Here is a 23,442-nt window from a genome sequence, read left to right as displayed (position 1 = left end):
AAACATTTTCCTCTATGAAGAGGGATCAAACAAAATTTACATAAGTATCTAGATTCGCTCCTTTTTACAGGGGCGGCACAAACTCTGCAGGCTCTCATAGGAAATTTTTTCTTTCCACTCGCTGGAATACACGTAGGTTCATGCTGCTTCATATCACCTGACAACCTTTTGGGTGGATCTTTACGAGGTGCTCTCCTTGCACCCCCAGGGGAAGGAAGGGCGGGACAGATTTGTCTCTGGTTCTGGAGAGCCTTCATTATTGTCATCTGTTATCCAGTCTCTCGCCACCGATAGCAGAAACTGTTTATACTTTATTTTTGCTTGTGGATTGAGGACGTTGTACACTCTAAATGAATTGTAAAGTCCACAGTTTATAAGGTACAGCACTACTTTTTTTGACAATTTCATCATTTTCCTTAGAATGGAACAACATGAAAGGAAGTGTATCAGTTTCGTTGGTTTCCTTCCTTTTTCTGAGAGAGGGCATTTCTAAAAGCGCCAGGAACTTGAAGACGAAGGCTATTTGAATGACCAAAATACAATGTAACTTCAATGCTCTATGGGTTCGTGCAATTATATAGTTTTTCGTAGATTGACCTGTACGATTTCCACCAATGAGATCACTTCATTTGATGTGGACAAGACAGTGTGTTGACATCTAAGATCCATAACAGATGGCGCGTGAAAAACGAGAAAACTCGTGAGCGGTCCTTAACAGATGGTGCGCGAAACACGAGAAAGCTCGTGAGCGGTACGAAAGGTGTTAAGAAGTTTGAGATTTTGCTGCCTATGTTTTCTTCTAGGATTTTTATGGTGTTTCGACTTATATTTAAACTAGAGGCCCGGTGCATGAATTCATGCATGGGTGGGGTCCGGCTGGCCTGCCCTGATGGGGGCTGATTTGAGCCAGGCTGGCGCGGAGAGGGGATATCGGAGGTTGGACAGCCGGCCCTGTCCCCGATCGGGGTGGAGGGCTGATCGGGGGCAGGGCCAAATAGGGGGAGGGTGTGGGCCAATGGGGGGGGTAATTGGGGGTGGGACCGATGGGGGGAGGGGCCGCAGGAGGCTGGCTGGCCGCAGTGGGCATCCTAGTGACCAGTTGTTCTGGTCATTCCAGCGTTGCTGTCATTCCGGCATTCCGGTCGCTGGCTTTTATATATATAGATCAGTGGTTCTCAACCTGTGGGTCACCAACCTGTGGGTCGCGACCCCTTTGGGGTCGCCTAAGACCATTGGAAAACATATAATTACATATTGTTTTTGTGATTAATCACTATGCTTTAAATATGTTCAATTTGTAACAATGAAAATATGTCCTGCATATCAGATATTTACATTACAATTCATAACAGTAGCAAAATTACAGTTATGAAGTAGCAACGAAAATAATTTTATGGTTGGGGGTCACCACAACATGAGGAACTGTATTAAAGGGTTGCGGCATTAGGATGGTTGAGAACCACAGATATAGATCCTTAATCCATTTTGAGTTTATTCCTGTGTATGGTGTCATTTGGTGGTGTAGTTCCTTCCTTCCTTCCTTCCTTCCTTCCTTCCTTCCTTCCTTCCTTCCTTCCTTCCTTCCTTCCTTCCTTTCTTCCTTCTTCCCTTCCTCCCTCCCTCCCTCCCTCCGTCCCTTCCTTCCTTCCTTCCTTCCCTTTTGCATGGACCTGTCTAGTTTTCCCAGCACCATTCCTTGACAAGACTGTCTTTATTCCATTGTATACTCTTGCCTCCTTTGTCAAACACTAATTGACCATAATGGCGTGGATTGATTTCTGGGGTCTCTGTTCTGTTCCCTTGATCTATATGCCTGTTTTTGTGCCAGTACAGGCTGTCTTGATTAGAATGGCTTTTTAAAATAGTTTGGTATCCAGGATTGTGATTCCTCCCACTTTGTTCTTCTTTCTCAAGATTGCTGGGACTATTCAGGGTCTTTTTTTGTTCCATATAAATTTTTGGAATGTTTGTCCTAGATCTGTGAAATACGCTGTTGGTATTTTAATAGGGATTGCGTTGAATCTATAGATTGCTTTGGGTAGTATGGTCATTTTAATGATGTTAATTCTTTTAATCCATAAATACAATATATGCTACCAGTGTTTTGTATTTTCTTCTATTTCTTTTTTTAATGACCTATATATTTTTGAAAACAGTTTTTTTTGTTGTTTTTTTTTACCTCTTTTGTTAAGTTTATTCCTAGGTATCTTATTTTTGTTGCTGTTGCAATGATAAATAGGAATTTTTTTTTTTTTTAGTTTCTCTTTGTGAGAGTTTATTATTGGTGTACAAGAATGCCATCAATTTCTGTATGTTAAGTTTTGTATCCTATTTTGCCAAATTTATTTATTAAATCTAGTAGTTTTTTGGTAGAGTCTTTAGGCTTTTCTGTGTACAGTGTCATATCATCTGTGAATAATGAGTTTTACTTTCTCCTTTTCAATTTGGATGCCTTTGATTTTTTTCTTGACTGGTTGCTATGGCTAAGATTTCCAGTACTATCTATCTACACTAAAAAAAGAGAAACATGGTAATTAGCATACGATCGCTACCCTTCCCATTGGCTAATCAGCAAATCCTTATGCAAATTAACTGTCAGCCAAGATGGCGGCTGGCAGCCATGCACTGGAGCGAACAGGGAGGCTTGCTAGCTCCAGTGATGGTGGACTCCAACGTTCCCCGCCTAACTTGCCGGCCTCTCAGCTGCAACTCTAAGCAACTATGTACTATGTTGCAAATATAGAAGCTAAACAAAACCCCAGAAACCAGCTTTCAGTCAGCCTGCCTTCAGCCAGCCTGACCGCAACATTGTATCAATGTTTTCAGCAGTGAGGCCTCAGAGCTAAAGCTGGCCCAGAATAGAAAAAAAAAAAAAAGAAAAAAAGGAGCGGTTGGGAGCTTCAGTCACTCGCCAACGTGAAAACGGCCCTCAGCCCCTCAGCCAGACTGGCCAGGCACCTTAGTGGGGACCCCCACCCTGATCCAGGACACCCTTCAGGGCAAACCAGCCAGCCCCCACCCGTGCACCAGGCCTCTATTTTATATAGTAAAAGGGTAATATGCCTCTCGGCACCGAGATCAGCGGAGCAGTGAGGCCTCCCGGCACCGGGATCAGCGTGACAGGGGGCAGCGCCCAAACCCCCTGATTATGCTGCGGCTCTGTGAGTGACAGGGGGCGGGGCCACAACCTCCCTATCCGCCCTGTTCTGTTCGTGACAGGGGAAGGCGCCCCAACCCCCTGATCAGCCCTGCTCTGTGCCTGATAGGGGGGAGCTCCCTAATCCCTTGATTGCCCTGCGGCTCTGTGTGTGACGAGGGGGAGCTCCCCAACCCCCTGATCACCCTGTGGCTCTGTGTGTGACGGGGCGGGGCCCCAACCCCCTGATCAGCCCTGCTCTGTGCCTGATAGGGGGGAGCTCCCCAATCCCCTGATCGCCCTGCGGCTCTGTGTTTGACAGGGTAGAGCCATAACCTCTCCATCGGCCCTGCCCTGAGTGTGACAGTGGCGGCGCCCCAACCCCCTGATCGGCCCTGTTCTATGGGTGATAGAGTGTGGCGCCCCAACCCCCCTCCACGGGCCTTGCTTTATGTGTGACAGGGTAGAGCCATAACCTCTCCATTGGTCCTGCCCTGAGTGTGACAGGGTGCAGCGCCCCAACCCCCTGATCCGCCCTGCTCTGTGTGTCACTGGGGGCGGTGCCCCAACTCCCCTATAGGCCCTACTCTGTGAGTGACAGGGGGGAGCTCCTCAACCCCCTGATGGGCCCTGCTCTGTTCGTGACAGGGTACGGAGCCCCAACCCCCCTGATGGGCCCTGCTCTGTGAGTGACAGGGGGCAGCGCCCCAACCCCCTGATCGGCCCTGCTCTGTGCGTGACAGGGGGTGGCGCCGCAACCTCCCCATCGACCCTGCCTTGAGTGTGACAGGGGGCGGTGCCCCAACCCCCCAATCGGCCCTACCCTGAGCGTGACTGAGGGTGGCATCGCAACCTCCTGATCCGCCCTGCTCTGTGCATGAGGGCGCAGCGCCCCAACTCCCCAATCGGCCCTGCTCTGAGCCTGACCAGAAGCTGCACCTAGGGATTGGGCCTGCCCTCTGCCACCCGGGAGCGGGCCTAAGCCAGCAGGTCATTATCTCCCGAGGGGTCCCAGACTGCGAGAGGGCACAGGCCGGGCTGAGGGACTCCTCCCCCTCCCCCCGAGTGCACAAATTTGTGTGCACCGGGCCTCTAGTATATATATAAAAGGCTAAGTGACCATCCAACCGGCTGGTATCTATGACGCATATTGACCACCCAGGGCAGATGCTCAACACAGCTGAGCTGCGGTGACTTGGCAGCGGCGGTTCTTGGGTGACGCACCCCTGAACCAGAGAGGAGGCAGCCTGAATCCTCATGGGGCCGCGCGATTCCACCTTGGGCCATGGATTATGTTGTTCCTGGGGCACTGTCGGCCCTGAATCTGGTTTACTGCACCCTTGCATTTGCATCCTATACCCTGTATGACAGCAATTTTGCAGAGTGCCCTCTTGCACTGCGGGACCCCTCGGGTGATATCGGAGAGCCAGTTTCAACCCGATCCCCACAGACCAGGCCAAGGAACTCCTCCTTCACTCGAAGGGATCACAGATGCCCTTTGATCCATGGCACCACCCCTGGTGTGACTGGCCAGGGAGGGACCGCAGGAGGTTGGTTCCAGGGCTTGTCTGGCCCCTCTTGCCCAGTCCTGCCCGCCAGCCACCACCCGAGACCACCTGCATTAGTCTTTGCACCGGAGCCAGCACCTTGAACCAGAAGACCCGAGCATGAGTTTTCTTTCTTTTTATTCCCCCTCCCCCGCGCCGTCCCCCTCCCGCCCCCCTTCACTCTGCAGATGCCCTCTAAGCCACTGCACCGCCCCAGGAATTCTAATTGATTTCCTTTCAATGTGCACGAATTCATGCACTGGGCTACTTGTGTTGAATAAGAGTGGTGAAAGTGACAATCCTCTCTTGTTCCTGTTCTTAAGGAAAACGGTTTTAGTTTTTGCTCATTTAATATGATGTTGACTGTACATTTGTCATATATGGCCTTTATTATGTGGAGGTATGTTTCGTCTATTCACACTTCCCTGAGAGTTTTTATCAAAACTGCTGCCCTGGCTGGTGTGGCTTAATGGATAGAGTGGTGGCCCATGCATTGAAGGGTTGTGGGTTCAATTCCTGGTCAAGGGCATGTACCTATGTTGCAGGTTCGATCCCCGGCCTGGGTGAGGGCGGTGAAGGAGGCAACCAATTGATTTGTCTCTCTCTCATCGATGTTTCTCTCGTTCTTCCCCTCTTTTCCATTCAATTCTCTCTAAATATCAATGGAAAGAAAATATCCTTGGGTGAGGATTAACAAAACAAACAAACAAAATAGTTGTTGGATTTTGTGAAATGCTTTTTCTGCATTTATTGCTATGATCATGTGATTTTTATCCTTCATTTTGTTTATGTGATGTATCACATTTATTGATTTACGAATATTGTAACAGCTTTGCATTCCCAGAATAAATCCCACTTGATTCTGGTGTATAATCTTTTTTATTAATACATTTTTATTGATTTCAGAGAGAGAGAGGGAGAGAGACAGAGAGAGAGAGAGAGAGAGAGAGAGAGAGAAACATCAATGCTGAGAATCATTGATCGTCTACCTTCTGCATGCCCCACACTGAGGATTGAGCCTGCAACCCAGGCATGTGTCCTGACCGGGAATGGAACCGTGACCTCCTGGTTCATAGGTCGATGCTCAACCACTGAGCCATGATGGCTGGGATGAACTTTTTAATGTATTGCTGAATCCAAATTGCTAGTACTTTGTTGAGGCTTTTAGCATTTATGTTCATCAGGAATATTGGCCTGTACTTTTCTTTCTTTGTAGTGTCTTTATCTGGGTAATGCTGGCCATGTAAAAAGAATTTGGAAGTCTTCCCTCCTCTTGAATTTTTTGGAATAGTTTGAGGAGGATAGTCATTAGTTCTTTGAATGTTCTGTAAAATTCAACTGTGAATCCATTCAATCCAGGACTTTTGTTTGCTGGGAGTTTTTTGATTATTGCTTCAATTTCATTACTAGTTATGGGCCTATTTAGGTTTCTCATTGAGTTTTGGAGGATTGTATATTTCCAGGCATTTGTCCGTTTTGCCTAGGTTGTCTGGATTGTTGGCATGGAAATATTCATATTATTTTCTTACAATCCTTTGTATTTCTGTGGTGTCAGTTGTTATTTCACCTTTTTCATTCCTGATTTTATTTTCTTGGGTCCTCTCTTTTGAGCAGTCTGGCTAAAGGTCCAATCTTATCTATCTTTTCCAAGAACCAGTTCTTGGTTTTATTGATCTTTGTATGTTTCTTTTTAGCCTTTATGCCATTTATTTCCCTTTGATATTTACCATTTCCTTCCTTCTACTTCCTCTAGAATTTTCTTGTTGATGTCTTTTTAATTCTTTTAGTTATAGTATTTAATCATGTATTTGAGCTTTTTCTTGTTTCTTAAGGTAGGCCTGTAATGCTGTGAACTCCCTCTCAAGTACTGCTTTCACTGTGTCCCATAGATTTTGGGCTATTGTGTGTTCATTTTCATTTGTTTCCAGGAAGTTTTAATTTCTTCCTTTATTTCATTGGTAATCCAGTCATTGTTTAATAACATGCTGTTTGGCCTCCATGTGTTAGAATGTTTTTGAGGTTTTTTTTATTGTAGTTGATTTCTAGTTTCATACCATTGTGATCTGAGAAGATGCTTGATATGATTTCAATCTTCTTGAACTTGTAAAAACTTATTTTGTGTCCTAATATGTGGTTTATCTTTGAGAATGTTATAGGTGCACTTGAGAAGAATGTATATCCTGCAGCTTGGGATGAAATATTTCCAAATATCAATTGAATTCATCTGATTGAGTGTGTCATCTAAGGTCACTGTTTCCTTATTTATTTTTTGTCTGAACATTTATCTTGTGATATTAGTGGGGTATTAAAGTCCCTTTCTATGTTGTCCATAATTCCCTTATATTCTTACTAGAGGCCCGATGCATGAAATTTGTTCACAGGTAGGGTCCCTAGGCCTGGCCAGCAATCAGGGCCGATTGGGGCCTTCCGGCTGCCGGCCAGGCCTCCCTTCCCCAGCTGCCGGCTGCTGGCCAGGGCCTTCCTTCATTCTGTGCCACCCCCTAGTGGTTAGCACATGTCATAGCAAGCGACTGGTCTCCCGGTTGAACTCCTGTAGGGCCAATTTGCATATTAGGCTTTTATATATATACTAGAGGCCCGGTGCACAAAAATTTGTGCACTCGGGGGGTGGGGAGGGTCCCCCAGCCCGGCTTGTGCCCTCTCACAGTCTGGGACCCCTTGGGAGATAACGACCTGCTGGCTTAGGCCTGCTCCCAGGTGGCAGAGGGCAGGCCCAATCCCTAGGTGCAGCCCCTGGTCAGGCTCAGAGCAGGGCCGATTGGGGAGTTGGGGTGCCGCCCCATCATGCACAGAGCAGGGCGGATTGGGAGGTTGCAATGCCACCCTCAGTCACGCTCAGGATAGACTGATTGGGGGGTTGGAGCACCGCCCCCTGTTACACTCAAGGCAGGGTCAATGGGGAAGTTGCAGCGCCATCCCCTGTCACGCACAGAGCAGGACCGATCAGGGGATTGGGGCGCTGCCCCCTGTCACTCACAGAGCAGGGCCAATCAGGGGGTTGGGGCTCTGCCCCCTGTCACTAACAGAGCAGGGTCCATCAGGGGGGTTGGGGCACTGCCCCCTGTCACTCACAGAGCAGGGCCCATCAGGGGGTTGAGGAGCTCCCCGCTGTCACAGAGTAGGGCCGATAGGGGAGCTGGGACACCGCCCCCTGTCACACACAGAGCAGGGCGGATAGGGGAGTTGGGGCACCACTCCCTGTCACACACAGAGCAGGGGGGATCAAGGGGTTGGGGCGCTGCACCCTGTCACACTCAGGGCAGGGCCAATGGGGAGGTTATGGCTCTACCCTGTCACACACAGAGCAGGGCCCGTGGAGGGAGGTTGGGGCGCCACCCTCTATTACCCACAGAACAGGGCCAATCAGGGGGTTGGGGCACCACCACTGTCACACTCAGGGCAGGGCCGATGGAGAGGTTATGGTTCTATCCTGTCACACACAGAGCAGGGCCTGTGGGGGCGGGGGTTTGGGGCGCCTCACCCTGTCACACACAGAGCAGGGCCGATCAGGAGGTTTGGGCGCTGCCCCCTGTCACGCTGATTCCGGTGCCGGGAGCCTTGCTGCTCCGCTGATCCCGGTGCCGGGAGCCTCGCTGCTCCGCTGATCCTGGTGCCAGGAGCCTCGCTGCTCCGCTGATCCCGGTGCCGGGAGGCATATTACCCTTTTACTATATAGGATAGAGGCCTGGTGCACGGGTAGGACCGGCTGGTTTGCCCTGAAGGGTGTCCTGGATCAGGGTGGGGGTCCCCACTGGGGTGCCTGGCCAGGCTGGCTGAGGGGCTGAGGGCTGTTTTCCCGCTGGCAGTTGACTAAAAGCTCCCAACTGCTCCTTGTTTTCTTTTTTTTTTTTAATTCTGGGCCAGCTTTAGCTCTGAGGTCTTGCTGCTGAAAACATGGATACAGTGTTGCGGTCCGGGGCTGACTGAAAGCTGGTTTTGTTTAGCTTCTTATTTGCAACATAGTAATAGTTGCTTAGAGTTGCAGTTGAGAGTCCAGCAAATGAGGCGGGGAATGTTGGAGTCTGCAGTTCCTGGAGCAAGCAAGCCTCCCTGCTTGCTTCAGTGCCTGTCTGCCGGCCGCCATCTTGGCTGACAGTTAATTTGCATAAGGATTTGCTGATTAGCCAATGGGAAGGGTAGCGGTCGTACGCCAATTACCATGTTTCTCTTTTATTAGTGTAGATAGATGTTTTTAAAAGGTTTTTTCTTTTAGCTGCTCTAACTCAGTGTTTTTTCTACCATGACTTTCAAGTTGCTAATTCAATCCTCTGCTTTATCCAGACTGCTTTTAATTCCTTCCATAGTATTCTTGATTTCAGGTATAGTATTCTTCATTTCTGCCTGGTTTTTATTTATGGTTTCTATGTCTTTTTTTTATGCTGATGTAATTCCTATTAAATTCCTTGTATTTTTCACTGAGTTCCTTGAGCAAACTTATAACCATTACTCTGAACTCTATGTCTGATAAGTTGCTTACCTCCATCTCATTTAGGTCTTTTTTTTCTGGAGATTCCTCCTTTTTCATTTGATGGTTGTTTCTTTATCTCCCCATTTTACTTGTCTCTTTGTGTTTGCTTCTATGTATTAGAACTGCAGTGACTTCAGTGTTTGTGGGGTTGCCTTTTGAACTCCTGAGCTGTTGTTCTAGGAGTGACCCTTTTGTGGGTTATTTGGGCTCTCTCATAATTGGGTCTTGATTGTTGTTGTCCCCATTCCTGGGTGTAATCTCCTTTCAGGCTGGCTGACTGTGAGGGTCAACACTGATGACAGTGTGAGAGCTGTTGTACAGTGCTGACAGGACAATATAAAGCAAAAACATACAAAAGAACCCAACAACTACAGCAAAAACAATAGAAAAGAGAATTAGAAAAAAGAACAAGAATAGGAATAGTAAAGGGAAAAGAAAAAGAATACTAGAAAAGGTGAATACAAAATATTATGAAAGAAAAGGGGGAGAAAAAATAATAAGGACTAGGAAAAAGAAATTGGTAAAAAAGAAAAGAGAGAGAAAACAATTACGAAAAAGTAAAAAGCAGAGAAAGATAAAGCAAAAGAAAGAAAAGGGAAAAAATAGAATAAGAATCAGAAAGAGGCAAATAAGAGGTATGAAAGAAATGAGAGAAAAGAGAAAAGCAAAATAATACCCAAGTAATAGAAAGGAAAAATAAAGGAATTAATGGGAGAAGAACAAAACAAGTGGAGTTCGTCTAGGCAGATTTTACTTCCTTCCTTCCTCTATGTTGTCTAAGGCTGTTTTGTATGCCGATCTTGGTCCTCCTGGGAAGTACTTTTTTGGTAGCCAATGTTAGAAGCTGTCCATGTTTGGCTCTCGGCACCCTGTTCAAAGCTTCAAGTGATCCACTGCTTCTGGCTGCTTCCAGAGCGCTTGGCTACCCACAGGAGGGGCCAAGCTGAGCTCGTAGGCCAGTTTTTTGGTAGCACAGGGCCTTGAGGCGGGTCAGCAAATGTTCAGATTTCAGGGAAGATGGTGAGTGTGTTCCCCTTCCCAGACCACTCTTCTGAGTTTGTCCTGGAATATTTCCCTGACCTTAGCAGGACTGAGCCTCTCAGGCAGGCTGGTGGGGTCTGTCAGAAGCCAGGAGTTTTGTCAGCTCCATGAGAGGGAAGTGCCAGCCAGGTTCCTGGAAATGTAGGGGGAATGGCTCTACCCCAAAGCCAGTCACTGATCTACCTGACACTGCTACCTCCTCAGGAGCCCAGGGAATTCCTTAGGGTGGGGTGAGCTGTATCCTCTGGGGCAGGCTATTGCCTTTCTTGAGGCTTCTCCTGTTGGAAGGGGCTTGCAGTTCTCAGGGAAAATGGCTGATGCAATATGGGGGGAGGTGGATGACCCAGCACAGGTGCCGGTAGCCGCCCCCGCATTGATTCTCCAACTCCTTCCACCCCAGTCTCCTTAGGCGACTCCATTCTGCACCGCACTCCCTCCCCAGAAACCTAGGGTGAGTGGCCAGGAATGAAAATCCTTTGTGCCAGCCCTTTAATAAAAGTGGCTTTGTCTCCAGGAGCCTCAGACTTTCCCTGGCAGATAAAAGCCCTGGTACTGGTTGCTGCATGGGCAGCTGTTGCCAGCTCTGGTTGTCTGGATTGGGGAGCTGAGCCTGGGGTCCAGGCCTCTCTCCTCTCAGGGTGAACCCTCCTCACCCTTGGTCCTGCCATTCCTGGGAACTGGGCCAGCCCCTCTCACACACAGCCTTGCTTTTCCTACCTGTCTACAGGTGGGTTCTGCCCTTCCTTGTTTAAAAGTCTCCTCTTCAGCCAGTCTTCAGCTGGTAATTCAGAGAAAATATTCCCCAATCTATGTTAAACCTTCTCCTGTGCTTAGAATTTTGTTTGTGGGATGTATTTAACTTATGAACACAATTTCTTTAATAGCTATAATTCAGAATCTTTCTCCTCTAGTCAGTTTGGTAAATTTTGTTGTTCAAGATGTTAAATTTATTTACATAAGTTGTTATACTATTCCCTCATTCAGTGTCTTTGAGATCTGTTGTGATGTCATTCTTCATATTAAATGTCCCCTCTCTCCCCCTTTTTTATTAGTCTAGCTAGAAGTTTACTTACTTAATAGACTCTTTTATTTGGTTTTATCTATTTTCACTACTTTTTTTCATACCCTGATTTCTGCTCCATGTTATTTTCTTCCTTCAATAATTTCACCCACATATATCTTTTCTAAGACACCTTTCACTCATATATATATATATATATATATATTTTCAGGTTTCTGATTGGTATCTTTTTTTTTTAGTACAGGTCTTTTGATAATGGTCTTTCTCAGCTTTTGATTATCTGAAAAAGTTCATTTGAACTTCATTTTTTGAAGAATATTTTCACTGGATACAGAATTCTATATTGATTATTATTTTTTTATTGTTATTATTTTTCATCCTCCCCTGAGGATATATTTTTATTGCGCTAGAGAGAGAGAAAGAGGGAGAGAGAGAGAAATAGTAGGAGGGAGAGAGGAAAGCTGGGAGAGAGGGAGAGAGAAATATTGATGTGAGAGAGAAGCATTGATCAGTTGTTTCCTATACACACCCCAACTAGGGATTGCCCCCTAGGTATGTGCCCTGATTGGGAATGGAACCCACAATCTTTTGGTGTACAGGACAATGCTCCAACCAACTGAGCCACACTCAGCCAAGGCAATTGATAATTATTTTCTTTTAGTACTTCATCTTATTTTAAAATATATTTTTGCTCTAGCTGATTTGGCTCAGTGGATAGAGCGTCGGCCTGCAGACTGAAGGGTCCAGGTTCAATTCCGGTCAAGTGCATGTACCTGGGTTTCAGGCTCGATCCCCAGTGGGGGGCATGCAGGAGGTAGCTGATCAATGATTCTCTCATCATTGATGTTTCTATCTCTCTCTCCCTCTCCCTTCCTCTCTGAAATCAATTAAAAAATATATATATTATGTGCCCTTGACTGGAATTGAATCCAGGACCCTTTAGTCCATTGCTCTATCCACTGAGCCAAACTGGCTAGGGCTCTTTTAGTACTTTAAGAAAAGATGTCATTATTTGTATTCTGGCTTGATGGTTCCTGACTAGAAGTAAAAGTCTTTGGTCATTCTTCTCTTTGTTTATTCATATGTAAATATGTTTTTCCTCATTTTACTTTTTGTTGTTGTTGTTATTAATCCTTACCCAAGGATATTTTTCCATTGATTTTTAGAGAGAGTGGAAGGGAGGGGGAGAGACAAAGAGAGAAACATTGATGTGAGAGAAACACATCATTTGGTTGCTTCCCACACAAGCCCCAACAAGGGCTGGGGATCGAGCCTGTAACCAAGGTACATGCCCTTGATCAGAATCGAACCCTTGACCCTCCAGTCCTCAGGCCAATGCTCTATCTACTGAGCCAAACCAGCTAGGACCCTTTTGTTACTTTTAAGATTTTTCTCTTCATCAGCAGTTTTCAGCAATTTGATTATGATGTATCTTTTTTTGTGCTTCTTTAAATGTATATGTCATTGTCTTTGGCATTCACTGAACTTCCTCCTTCTAGACTGGGGATTTATAATTTTCATAAAATTTGGGCAATTTTTTTAGCCATTATTTTTTGAGATATATTTTTCTCTCTCCTTTCCTAGATTCTTTCTGAGGTAGCAATTACTCATATTTCATATTACCCTACAAGTCACTGGACCTCTGTTCATTTTAAGTTTTTTTAAATCCATTTGCTTCATTTTGCTATGGCTTCCTGTTCAATGACTTTTGTTAGTTTCCAATTTATTGTGAATTTTATCCAATGAAGTTTTTGGATATTTTCTTTTTGTTTAAAATATAAACACTGAATTTTATACTTTTTAGTGCTGGCTTTTGTTGTAATTATTTAAAGAAAGTTGGATTCTTTCTGGTAGGCAATTAAATTACTTTTGAAATTTATTTTTAAACTCTGCTAGGGCAAGTCTAGAGTTGTTTCTTTTTTTTTCAGTTATTAAAGGCCTTTATTAACAGACTAGAGGCCTGGTGCATGAAATTCGTGCACTTGCAGGGGGCGGGGGGATCCCCTTAGCCCGGCCTTCACCCTCTCGCAGTCTGGGAGCCCTCAGAGGATGTCTGAATGATGGCTTAGGCCCGCTCCTTGTAAGCCTGGCTTCTGGCTAAGCCATGCTCCCCCTCTGGGAGCCCACTGACCACCAGGGAGTAGCTCCTGTATTGAGTGCCTGCCCCCTGGTGGTCATTGTGTGTCATAGAGACCGGTTGTTCTACCATTCGGTCAATTTGCATATTAGCCTTCTATTATATAGGATGCTTGCAGTTTGTTGACTTTTTTGAAAAAAAAAAAAAAAGTAAACTTTTATTACAAATTAAAAATGATATTCTTAAAAATCTTGACCAGATATAAAACAATTTAAAAACCTTTAAAGGTATATTAAGAAAAACCAGGCTTTTTAACAAGACAAGTTTGTCATTACCAAAAAGAGACATTGAGGTAAAAAACAAAAAAAAACACCCAAAAAACCATGCTGTATAGGTAATGGAGCTAGTTCTAGTTATTTGGTCAATGGGCAAAAAAGCAAGTACGTCCTTACTGCTGAAATTTCATATTCATTTCTTCTTGTTGAATGACTAATTCGGATGATGGTAGATAGCCAATGGTAAGCCAGCATTTACTCAGTTTTACTCTAATTAGCCTTGGGAGCAGACAAATTCGAAGTTGGTGGATCGGCTGCTTTTGTCTCTTTGCCACTTTTGGTTTAGGGCAGTGGTTCTCAACCTTAGCTGCACATTAGAATCACCTGGGAATCTTTTTAAAATCCTGATTTCTGGGCCTCATCCTCAGGAAATTCTGCTAGTAACAAAGAGACAGAATTTCTGGAGGATGAGGCCCAGAAATCAGGATTTTAAAAAGATTGATTACTAATGTTGTGGCCCCATCCCATAACACCAGGGGCTATAATATTTGCTGCCTCTGCATCCTTTTCTCCAACAACATCAAACTCCATTGCCTACACTGCGAAGGTACTTTCTGGGTTTATTCTTCTTTATGACCATTTTATTGTTCCCCAAACCTTAGTTGCGATGACCTTCTTGTCCTGGGTTTCTGCTTTCTGCATTACCCCTGGTGCTGGGCTTGGTGTTGGCAGTACTGAGCATGGGGCAGGCTATTGCTGGGTCTCTACCTCTCTGCTCATGGTTGCTTTGATGATGGTGACTAGGGCCGGCTGCATCAGCTGTAGCGCCTCCTGGGGTGTGATGATAACTAGGCCAGTGGCAACCATGGGACTGCTTAGGGCTCTTTAGGGTCTACTCTCCTTTCCTTCTACCAACTGAGCTACCTCCAGTAGTCTTTAAATTTTTTTAAAAATTGATTTTTAGAGAGAGGAAAGGAGAGGGAGAGAGAGAGAAACATCAATGGGAGAGTGAAACTTTGATCTGCTGTCTCCTGCATACCCCCTACTGGGATTGAGCCTGAAACCTGGGCATGTGCCCTGACTGGGGATCGAACCGGCAACCTTTTGGTGCCTAGGACGAGACCTAACCAACTGAGTCACGCCAGGGGAGAGTAGTCTTTATCCACTTCTAAACTTATCCTTTTTGGGGTATCTACTGAATGTCTGGTATGTTCAGTGAGGTTTCTTCCTTCTGGCTGGATGAAATTTGAACCAGTTCTGGTCCTGTGTGAGCTCTGGGAATTGTTTGTTTTGTAGGTGGTCCTAGAACATATAGTAGTAAAAGCAGGAATGATATGATAAATACAAGCCTGTATAAAGTAGAAATAATGTATGTACAGTGTAGTTCAACATATTGAAAAAGACTGATTTCTCCTAAAGTATAAGATAATGAAACACCATGCTTTGTACACCCATCAGTCCACTCAATCAGTAGACTTTCCATTTTATCCATTCCTGGATACTGACTAAAAGAGACCACTTTACTACTAGCAAAACAAATAGTAACTTTGGCAACTTTTAAGATTCTTTCTCTCTTTATGGACACAGGCAAATTCAGCGCATACACAATGTCTTTATTTTGTTCACCACCATCATGATGCTTATGTCCAATTTTATGCCAAGCTTAACACTCCTATGAGTTCTTACACTTTTCTGATACCGTAGGACCCATCTTGCTAACAGATGCCCAAAATAGAGATAAAGCACAGGTGCTTACAGATGCACTTCAAAGCAATGGCGGCTTGATGCTGAGATGCTGAAGGTAGTAGTTCCCTGGGAAGGAGCATGGTGAAGCCAGTCTTGCCTCTCTGGGTGCACTGCTTCTATAATGGCTCACTGCAAAACAAACACTGAACATTTGTTTCACTTTTTGCTTTTTTGTAAAAGTGAAAATCCTCTTTGGATTTTTTTTGGTTAGTGAAAACAGGTACTAATGTAGCTCTTTTGTAAAAGTGAAGTAGTATAACTCGAACTTTTCAGAAGTGGGGGATACCTGTATACCACATTTTGTTTGTCCATTCATAAGTCAAGGGACCTTTGGATTTGTTCTTCTTTTTCGCTATTGTGAATAATGCTGCTTTGAAAATTTGTGTGTAAATTTTTGTGTGTAGACATATTTTTTTTTTATTTATTTACCTGTGTATATACCTAAGAGTGGAATGCCTGGAAAATTGCATTTTCTTTTCTTTTTTAGTAGTGAACTTTTATTGATTTCATAGAGGAAAGGAGAGGGAGAGGGAGATAAAAACATCAGTGATGAGAGAAAATCATTGATCAGCTGCCTCCTGCATGTTGCACACTGAGGATCAGGCCTACAACCCAGGCATTTGCCCCGACTGGAAATCGAATTGCGACCTCCTGATCCATAGGTCGATGCTCAGCCACTGAGCCATGCCAGCCAGGCAAAGCTTTTTCATGTTCAATAAAAAGACAATAAAAGAGAAATAGGAAAACAAACATAAAACCACCCATCCAGGAATGATGCAAAAACTATTACTCTTAACCTAGCAGGTTGAGTCTCTGGACTTCTGTTTCTTCATTTGTAAATATACATGAATTTAACTGGATGGCTTTTGTTACCCTTTCAGCTTACTGATTTTGAATTTAAGTTTGGCATACTTTTTAGGATTTCATATTGAACACATGAGTTTGAGATCTTACTACATGAGTAATATAGATCTGAAATTATTGTTAGAAGAATGAATCAAAATTGAACACAAAATTTAATTTGAATTCCTTTGAATGACATATAGTTAAAATGTTTATTGTTTTAGGTTTTGGAGAAAGAATTAGATAAGTAAAGGGTTGAAATCACCAGTGCTATTTCTTTCCATACTTAGTGGCCCATAACTACCTTTGTGCATTTATATTTGCTTTGATTTCATGATGCTTTTCACTTTTTGGTTAATAATTAACATATGATTGTTTTAATACTAGGAATTTGCAGTCCCTGATTATCGTTCTTCTCATCTTGAAGTCAGTCAAGCGTCACAGCTTTTGCAACAGCAGCAGCAACAGCAGCTTCGCAGACGACCTTCCTTGCTTTCAGAATTTCACCCAGGTTCTGACAGGTAATGGGGTTTCTTTTATTTCTCTCTAGGACTGAACTTGTGAAGTGTGCCTACTTCACAGGTGTGTTAATTTCTTTAATTTTTTTATTTTACAATTTTATTAACTAAACTGTGACTGGTCATTTATAGTTTGTGTTTTGTTTGTTTTTATTTGTTTATCTTTTGGAGTTGTTGTAATTAGTGAACCAACCCTTAAAATTTATTCCCATAGTTCAAAGTTAATGCTGTGTATCGGGACGTCAGGTAGACCTACGCTTGAATCCTGGTCAGCAGTGTGGCCTTGATTACATTATACAAGGTGGGAGCAAAAGTAGGTTTACAGTTGTTATATGGAATATAACACAATAATAATAAAAATAATGCAAGAATAAACTCTATGTATTGTGTAAACCCACTTTTGCCCCAGCCTGTATAAATTGGTGTTCTCTATTTAGGCTACTTATTAGAACTGCCTAGGAGCTGGGGTTTTTTCTTTTGGTTTTATTGCAACAAATGTTTATTCTTGGTCACACTACATGTTTTTTTGTTTTGTTTTTAATCTTCACTGGAGGATATTTTTCCATTAATTTTCAGAGAGAGTGGAAGAGAGAGGGAAAGACTGAGAGAAATATCGATGTAAGAGAAACACATTGATTGGTTGCCTCTTGCATGCACCCAGACCAGGTCCCAGGACAGGGAGGAGCCTGCAACCAGGGTACATGCCTTTGACTGGAATTGAACCCAGGACCCTTCGGTCTGCAAGCTGATGTTCTATCCACTGAGCCAAACTGGCTAGGGCTGCCTGGGAGCTTTTAAAACTTGATGCCCACTACAGCTGGCATGGCTCAGTGGTTGAGTGTCAACTTATGAACCAGGAGGTACCCGTTTGATTCCCGGTCATGGCACATGCCCGGCTTGCGGGCTCGATTCCCAGTGGGACATGCAGGAAGTAGCTGATCAATGATTCTCTCTCATCATTGATATTTCTGTATCTCCCTTTCCCTTCCTCTCTGAAATCAGTAAAGATATTAGATAGATAGATAGATAGATAAAACTTGATGCCCAAGTGTCATTTCAGAATACAAGTTCCCTTGAACAACAAGGGTTTGGCCTGTACAGGTTTACTTATACACAGATTTTTTTCAGTTGACACTTACAGTTCAATTGACTGCAGTTCAGTTGACCTGCGTAGTTCAAATCCCGGTTGTTTGAGGGTCAACTGGCTGTTTGGACTCTGCATATGCGAGGGCCAACTTAAGTTATAGTGGATTTTCTACTGTGTGCCCTAACTGCTATATTTGTTCAAGGTTCAGCTTAATTAAATCGGTATCTGGGATTGGGCCCAGGCATTCCCTTATCTCTAAAATTTCCCAGGTCATTCTCATTTGTAGCCAGGATTGCAAATCACTGATTTAGGCTCTTCAAACCTTAGTTTTCTTGCTTGTAAAAATGGGGGTATTAATGTCCTTGTCCTCAAAGGATGGTAAGTATTTGATGAGATAATATTGGCTCTTTACATGTTAGATACTCATTTTCCCTAGAGTCCTTATCATCTCTGCTATCTTTGACTTCATTCTTACTCTTGATATAAAATATTTTGAAATACAGTAAGTACCTTTATTAAATTGTCTTCCTGGTTTTAGCAATTTTATAAAGAACCTGATTTCCGATTTTAAAAATATATTTACTGTTTCAGTTTTGAGGTGATAAAAGGCTTGAAATTATTTAGTCATGTTTAAAGTTATTTTAAAATACATTTCTTGGTGAAGGTTGTAGAGAGAATTCAGATCACTCTTCCCCCAATTTTTAGCAAATATGAAAAAAATAACTTTTTAAAAAGGGGCTAAAAATGCCCCCTTTATAAAGAAGGAAAGGCATATAGCCACTGCCATAAACTTGGAAGAGTGGCATTTAAGGAAGGAATTAGAAGAATCTTGCATCACTTGGCTTTCTAGTCCCTATTTCTTTACTCAAGGAGCAGTGTTGAAGAAAGAAAGAGGATCATTAAAGTCCTAGGATTTCTCATGCATAATCTTCAATTTGAGAAAATTTAAGTCTTGATGGTTTGCCATTCTGCAGGAAGAGCTGTCACCATGTGTGGTTTTCAAAATTGGTGAGCCCAAACTATCAGGATTGGCTTACATGTCTGGTAAAGTGGCCGGGATTCTTACCAAAGGCTCTGGCAGCTTCAATCAAGGTTTCCCTTACTTTGCTCTTTTTCCTGTTCCCTCAGGCTATAGAAAAGAATCTAGAAAGCCATACCCAGTCCATCATCTGTAAACAAACACATGACAGGCAAAGTAGTGATGAGCAAGGAAAACCCTTCACTCTATTTCACACCAAAGAGAAAGTCCGAGAGGGGCTGCCCATGTTGTACCTGAATAGGAGGGTAAGGAATGCCATGAACAGGGCAAACATATCCCTGGAAAAGAAAATTAATAAGCAGTACTGTATGCCCCAAACAAAGACCTCTACATGTAAGAAGACAAAAACAAAGAACATACCACATGAGTGCTATGCACTATAGAAGAACCTATATATATAAAAGGCTAATACGCTAAGTGTCTGACCAGTCGCTATGATGCGCACTGACTACCAGGGGGCAGACGCTCAGTGCAGGAGCTACTTTGATGCGCACTGGCCATGTACAGAGAAACGGCACTGCGGACCTGGCGCCCACAAAGGAACACTTGGCTTCCCCCAAGTGGGACACAGGCCCCGCCACCACCCTGGAGCTCACCAAATTGCGGCTGACGCTGCCGAGACCTCATCGTGCAAAATGTGGCCCACAGCCCAGCCCAGCCAGAAAAGATAGCTATGGGTGCCGGGTAATGATGTCACGTAGCAATCCCCGGCTTCCTCTCCCTGGCGACGACTAACCTCCTTGCAGTTTCTTCAGCCCAGGAACATGACTTGCTTTATACCAAGGTGCAAACATTTCACACTTTAACCAAATGTCTGTGAAGCGTTTTCCCATGCCTCATCTCATTTGATCCTCACAGAAGTCCTGGAGTAGGTAGATAGTAGAATTCTGTTTTCTTTTCATTAGTCAGAAAATGGAGATTTAGAAAGTTTAGAAACTTGACCCGACTGAAAAGAAGTAAGAAATGGTGGACCTTGAAAATGACTTCAGGTTTTCTCACTGTGCAGAATATAGTCAAACACTGCTGCAGTTAAATATTTTACCTTTTGTTCTCCCTGCATGATCTACAATAATAATGTGCTTTGTGTTGATAATTGCTGTGTTGCTGACAGTTACCTGAAAAAGAAGTTGGGGTGCTTCACTGGGCTGGAAAAAGTTTAGCTACATCAGAAAGCAGGTCTAATTAAGTAAGTTTATTCTATATCTATAAAAGGCTAAGTTGACTCACGCATGCGTGATACATATAAAGTTCTCACTGGTGTAAGTGCACCTGTGTGTTTCGATCTGTCATTGTCGATCGTGAATTTGGTTGTCACTTCTATTATAGAGAAAGGGCAAATAGCGATATTAAAATATTTCTTCTAATTAATTTCCTTTCAATGTGCATGAATCCATACACTGGGCCACTAGTTTAAAATTAATAATGAAGTATTCAAACACGAAACAGCCAAATTAGATAAAATGGAAGATTGAACATCCTAGTGCCCCCAACCTCATCACTATGTACTTAACATATAAAATGAGGTGAAACAGAATTAAAATAGGTGTGGTAAAGGTCAGACCTTTGTTATGGAAGAAAGTTGTAAGATAATAAGAGTGAATGCAGAAGAAAAGGACAAAGATGAAAGCAATTTGAAAGAAGTTGATTAATCTAAAGGACAAATTACAACCACCCAATGTATCATATGAGCATGTGTTTCTGAGATGAAGAACATGGTAAAGGGGAAAAAATTTCATAATAAAATAATCCGTTTTTTTCCTGGTAAAGTAAACAAAGTTGATAAGAAATAGCCATACCTGTCTCTAGGAAAAGATTACACAGAATGATCAATATCTAGACAGATCCTTGTTAACTTATTAAAGTTCAAGGGTAAGTAAAATAATCAGGAATCCAGTAAGCAAAATAAATCTTTGATGGGGAGAAGAGTCTGGCCTCAGATTTCTATAGTGTCAGAAGATAGTAGAACAATAGCTATAAAATTCTTAGAAAAAGGAATTGAGATCCAAGAATATTATGCCAGACATATTCAAGAATAAAAGCAATAGACATCCTTAGACATGAAAACACTGAACATCTAAAACTTTAAAAAACAATTTCTAGTAGGTGATGGGATCTAGCTAAGCAGAGAATAGATGCCATAAACTCAAATTTAAGTAGAAAGTCCATATGAGTTATATAGATGAATTATGGTATTATAACAGAATGTCAATAATAATTCTTGACAAAGTAAAAAGACTATAACTACCCCACGTAGAGGTACGGTAAATATTGGGAGAATGTATAAAGGTATGAATTTGAAAAGTGTGGTTGGAGTGAGTTGGTACTTATATAATGGAAATGTTAAATAAAATTTCATCTTTTTTTTGCAGGCCAGCAGTGAGTGGCCCTGGTTCTAAGTGCTATGTTAATCCTCACCTGAGGATAGTTTTACCTTTTTTTTTTTTAGAGAGAGAGTGAAAAGGAGGGTGGGTATGTGTGTGGGGAGAGGGAGAGCGAGAGCAAGAGGTAGAGAGGGAGGGAGGGAGGGAGAGATATGAGAGAAACATATTGATTGGTTGCCTGCTCCGTGCACCCCAGCTGGGGCCAGTACTGAACCTGCAACCCACATATATGCCCTTTGGTACATGCCCTTTGGTTCGTAGGCCAGTGCTCTAACCACTGGGAAACATGGGCCACGGCTAAAATTTCACCTTTTTAATGGTTTTTATAATGTTTTCCTTACCCTTTAACAGGAATTTTTTAGGAACTGCTTTTCTTGTGATAAAGAAGCTTTTATCTGGTATATAGCAGCAGTTCTTTCCATTTTAAGCTTTATTACATATTTTTTTCTCATATCTGTATAAAAATAAAACAGATATTCTTAAAAAATACAGTTTGTGATTCTTTTGTTGTTTTGTTAATCCTCACCTGAGGATATTTTTTTCCCATTGATTTTTCTTTAGAGATAGTAGAAGGGAAAGGGAGAGACAGAGAGAGAGAATTGATTGGTTGCCTACGCATGGGCCCCAACCAGGGTTGGGGAGTGAACCTGCAACACGGGGGGTACGTGCCCTTGCCCCAGCATTGAACTTGAGACCCTGTGGTGCACAGGCTGATGCGCTAATCATTTAGAACACTGGCCAGAGCTTAAAGGTATTTAAAGATGGTATTAAGAAATGAAAGTCAGTAAAATATAGGAACTTTTATGTTTAAAAGTCTACAGCATTTTTATTATGAAAATCTGGTGTTCTTGTTTTTTGTTTCTGCTTTTGGATACTCACTTTGTTTATCCATTCATCAATTGAAATTTGATTGGTTTTTACTTTTTGACTATTATGAATAATGCTGCTATGCACATTCATACACAAATTTTTGTGTGGCATTTATTTTCCTTTCTCTTGGTAATTTAACTTGCAGTAGAATTGTTCGATGATATAAATGAACGTTTAAGATTTCTTTACTATTTAAGAAACTACCAGATTGTTTCCAAATTGGCTGCAACATTCTATAGGTATTATTTTTTAAAAGGCAAAAATGTTAATTTAGAATGCACATTTCATGTTTAGCTTCATCAGAATTCCCAGTATATAATTGTAATTGTTTTCACAAAGATTTTCATAGTACATTTGAATTTTTTGAAATTTTAAATGTTAAATTATATATTTACTTATTAATGTGTCAGTGGTTTTGTTCTTCTAAAAAGGAACAGCAAGCTGAAATGGGAAAAATCTGATTTTTTAATGGAAAGAGAACTTTCCATGCTCTGTCTGCCTTAATTGTTTGGTGTCCTGCAATGCCTTGGGCTCCCCTGCAGCACTGGGTATATTTCACCTTCTGGCTTTGGTGAATCTCACAGGCAAAATGTAATACTTGGAAGTTAGTTCTTATAGGTTGTGTCCTCAGCAATGTTGCCTATTTGAGGGGACAGCTGAGGGCTGAAAGATAGCTCAGGCAGTTAGCTGGGTCCTATACACCAGAAGGTTGCATGTACTTATAGAAATTTCAAACAAAATCTCCATCCAGGCTAACAGTGAGTGGCTCTGGTTCTAAGTGCTATGTTGAGGAGCTTGGCACTTAACCTAATGCTGGATGCTTGTTTTTGATATATTTTGGCTGTTTTGTGGAGGGTGAACTTAGAAAGACTAGGTGCAACAGAGAACACGTAGAGGACCTGTAAGAGAAAGAGAGAATATGTGCGTAAGATAGGGCGATATAATTGAAATGGAGAGGAGACACACCAGTAAATTAAGAGGTAAGACTTCCAAGACCTGGCAATTGACAAAGATGAGGGAGTAAACATGGATAAACCTTAGGTTTCCAATTTGTTGGTTGTTGTTGGTTCCAGCAACTGTGATAGAGATTAAGGACAGAGCAACAATGTAAGACACCTTGAGTTGGTATGAATTAAGTTTGGGGTACCGATGAAACATCCAGGTGGAGATGTATCCAGGATGCTTGGGGAGGGTCTAAATCAGGGGTGGGGAACAACTGGCCCGAGGGCCATATAAGTCCCCCAAATACATTTGGTCTGGCCCTGCCAGGGTATTAGGGGTGAGTTAATTAAATGTTTGACCAAATATAGCAGGCTAATTTTTAAGTTGGATGTTATAAATATCCAAATGGCCTTGGCAGAAATAGGTTCCC

At 42.9% G+C, this 23,442-nt stretch overlaps 1 protein-coding gene across 12 annotated transcripts in view; it reads left to right on the top strand.

Moving 5' to 3' along the window:
• Positions 1-23,442, top strand: part of NCOR1 (nuclear receptor corepressor 1) — a 248,269-nt gene that overhangs the window by 40,461 nt on the left and 184,366 nt on the right. For all 12 annotated transcript variants that reach the window (XM_070393236.1, XM_070393244.1, XM_070393247.1 and 9 more), the window contains exon 3: positions 16,563-16,696. In XM_070393236.1, coding sequence (XP_070249337.1) covers positions 16,563-16,696 — 134 coding nt within the window. The remainder of the gene's footprint in view (positions 1-16,562; positions 16,697-23,442) is intronic.

The sequence above is a fragment of the Myotis yumanensis genome, unplaced genomic scaffold (assembly GCF_028538775.1).
Source record: "Myotis yumanensis isolate MYYU_CA2020_CCGP unplaced genomic scaffold, mMyoYum1.0.hap1 SCAF_16, whole genome shotgun sequence".
Lineage (NCBI taxonomy): Eukaryota > Metazoa > Chordata > Mammalia > Chiroptera > Vespertilionidae > Myotis > Myotis yumanensis.
This window is presented reverse-complemented; position numbering and strand designations above follow the sequence as displayed.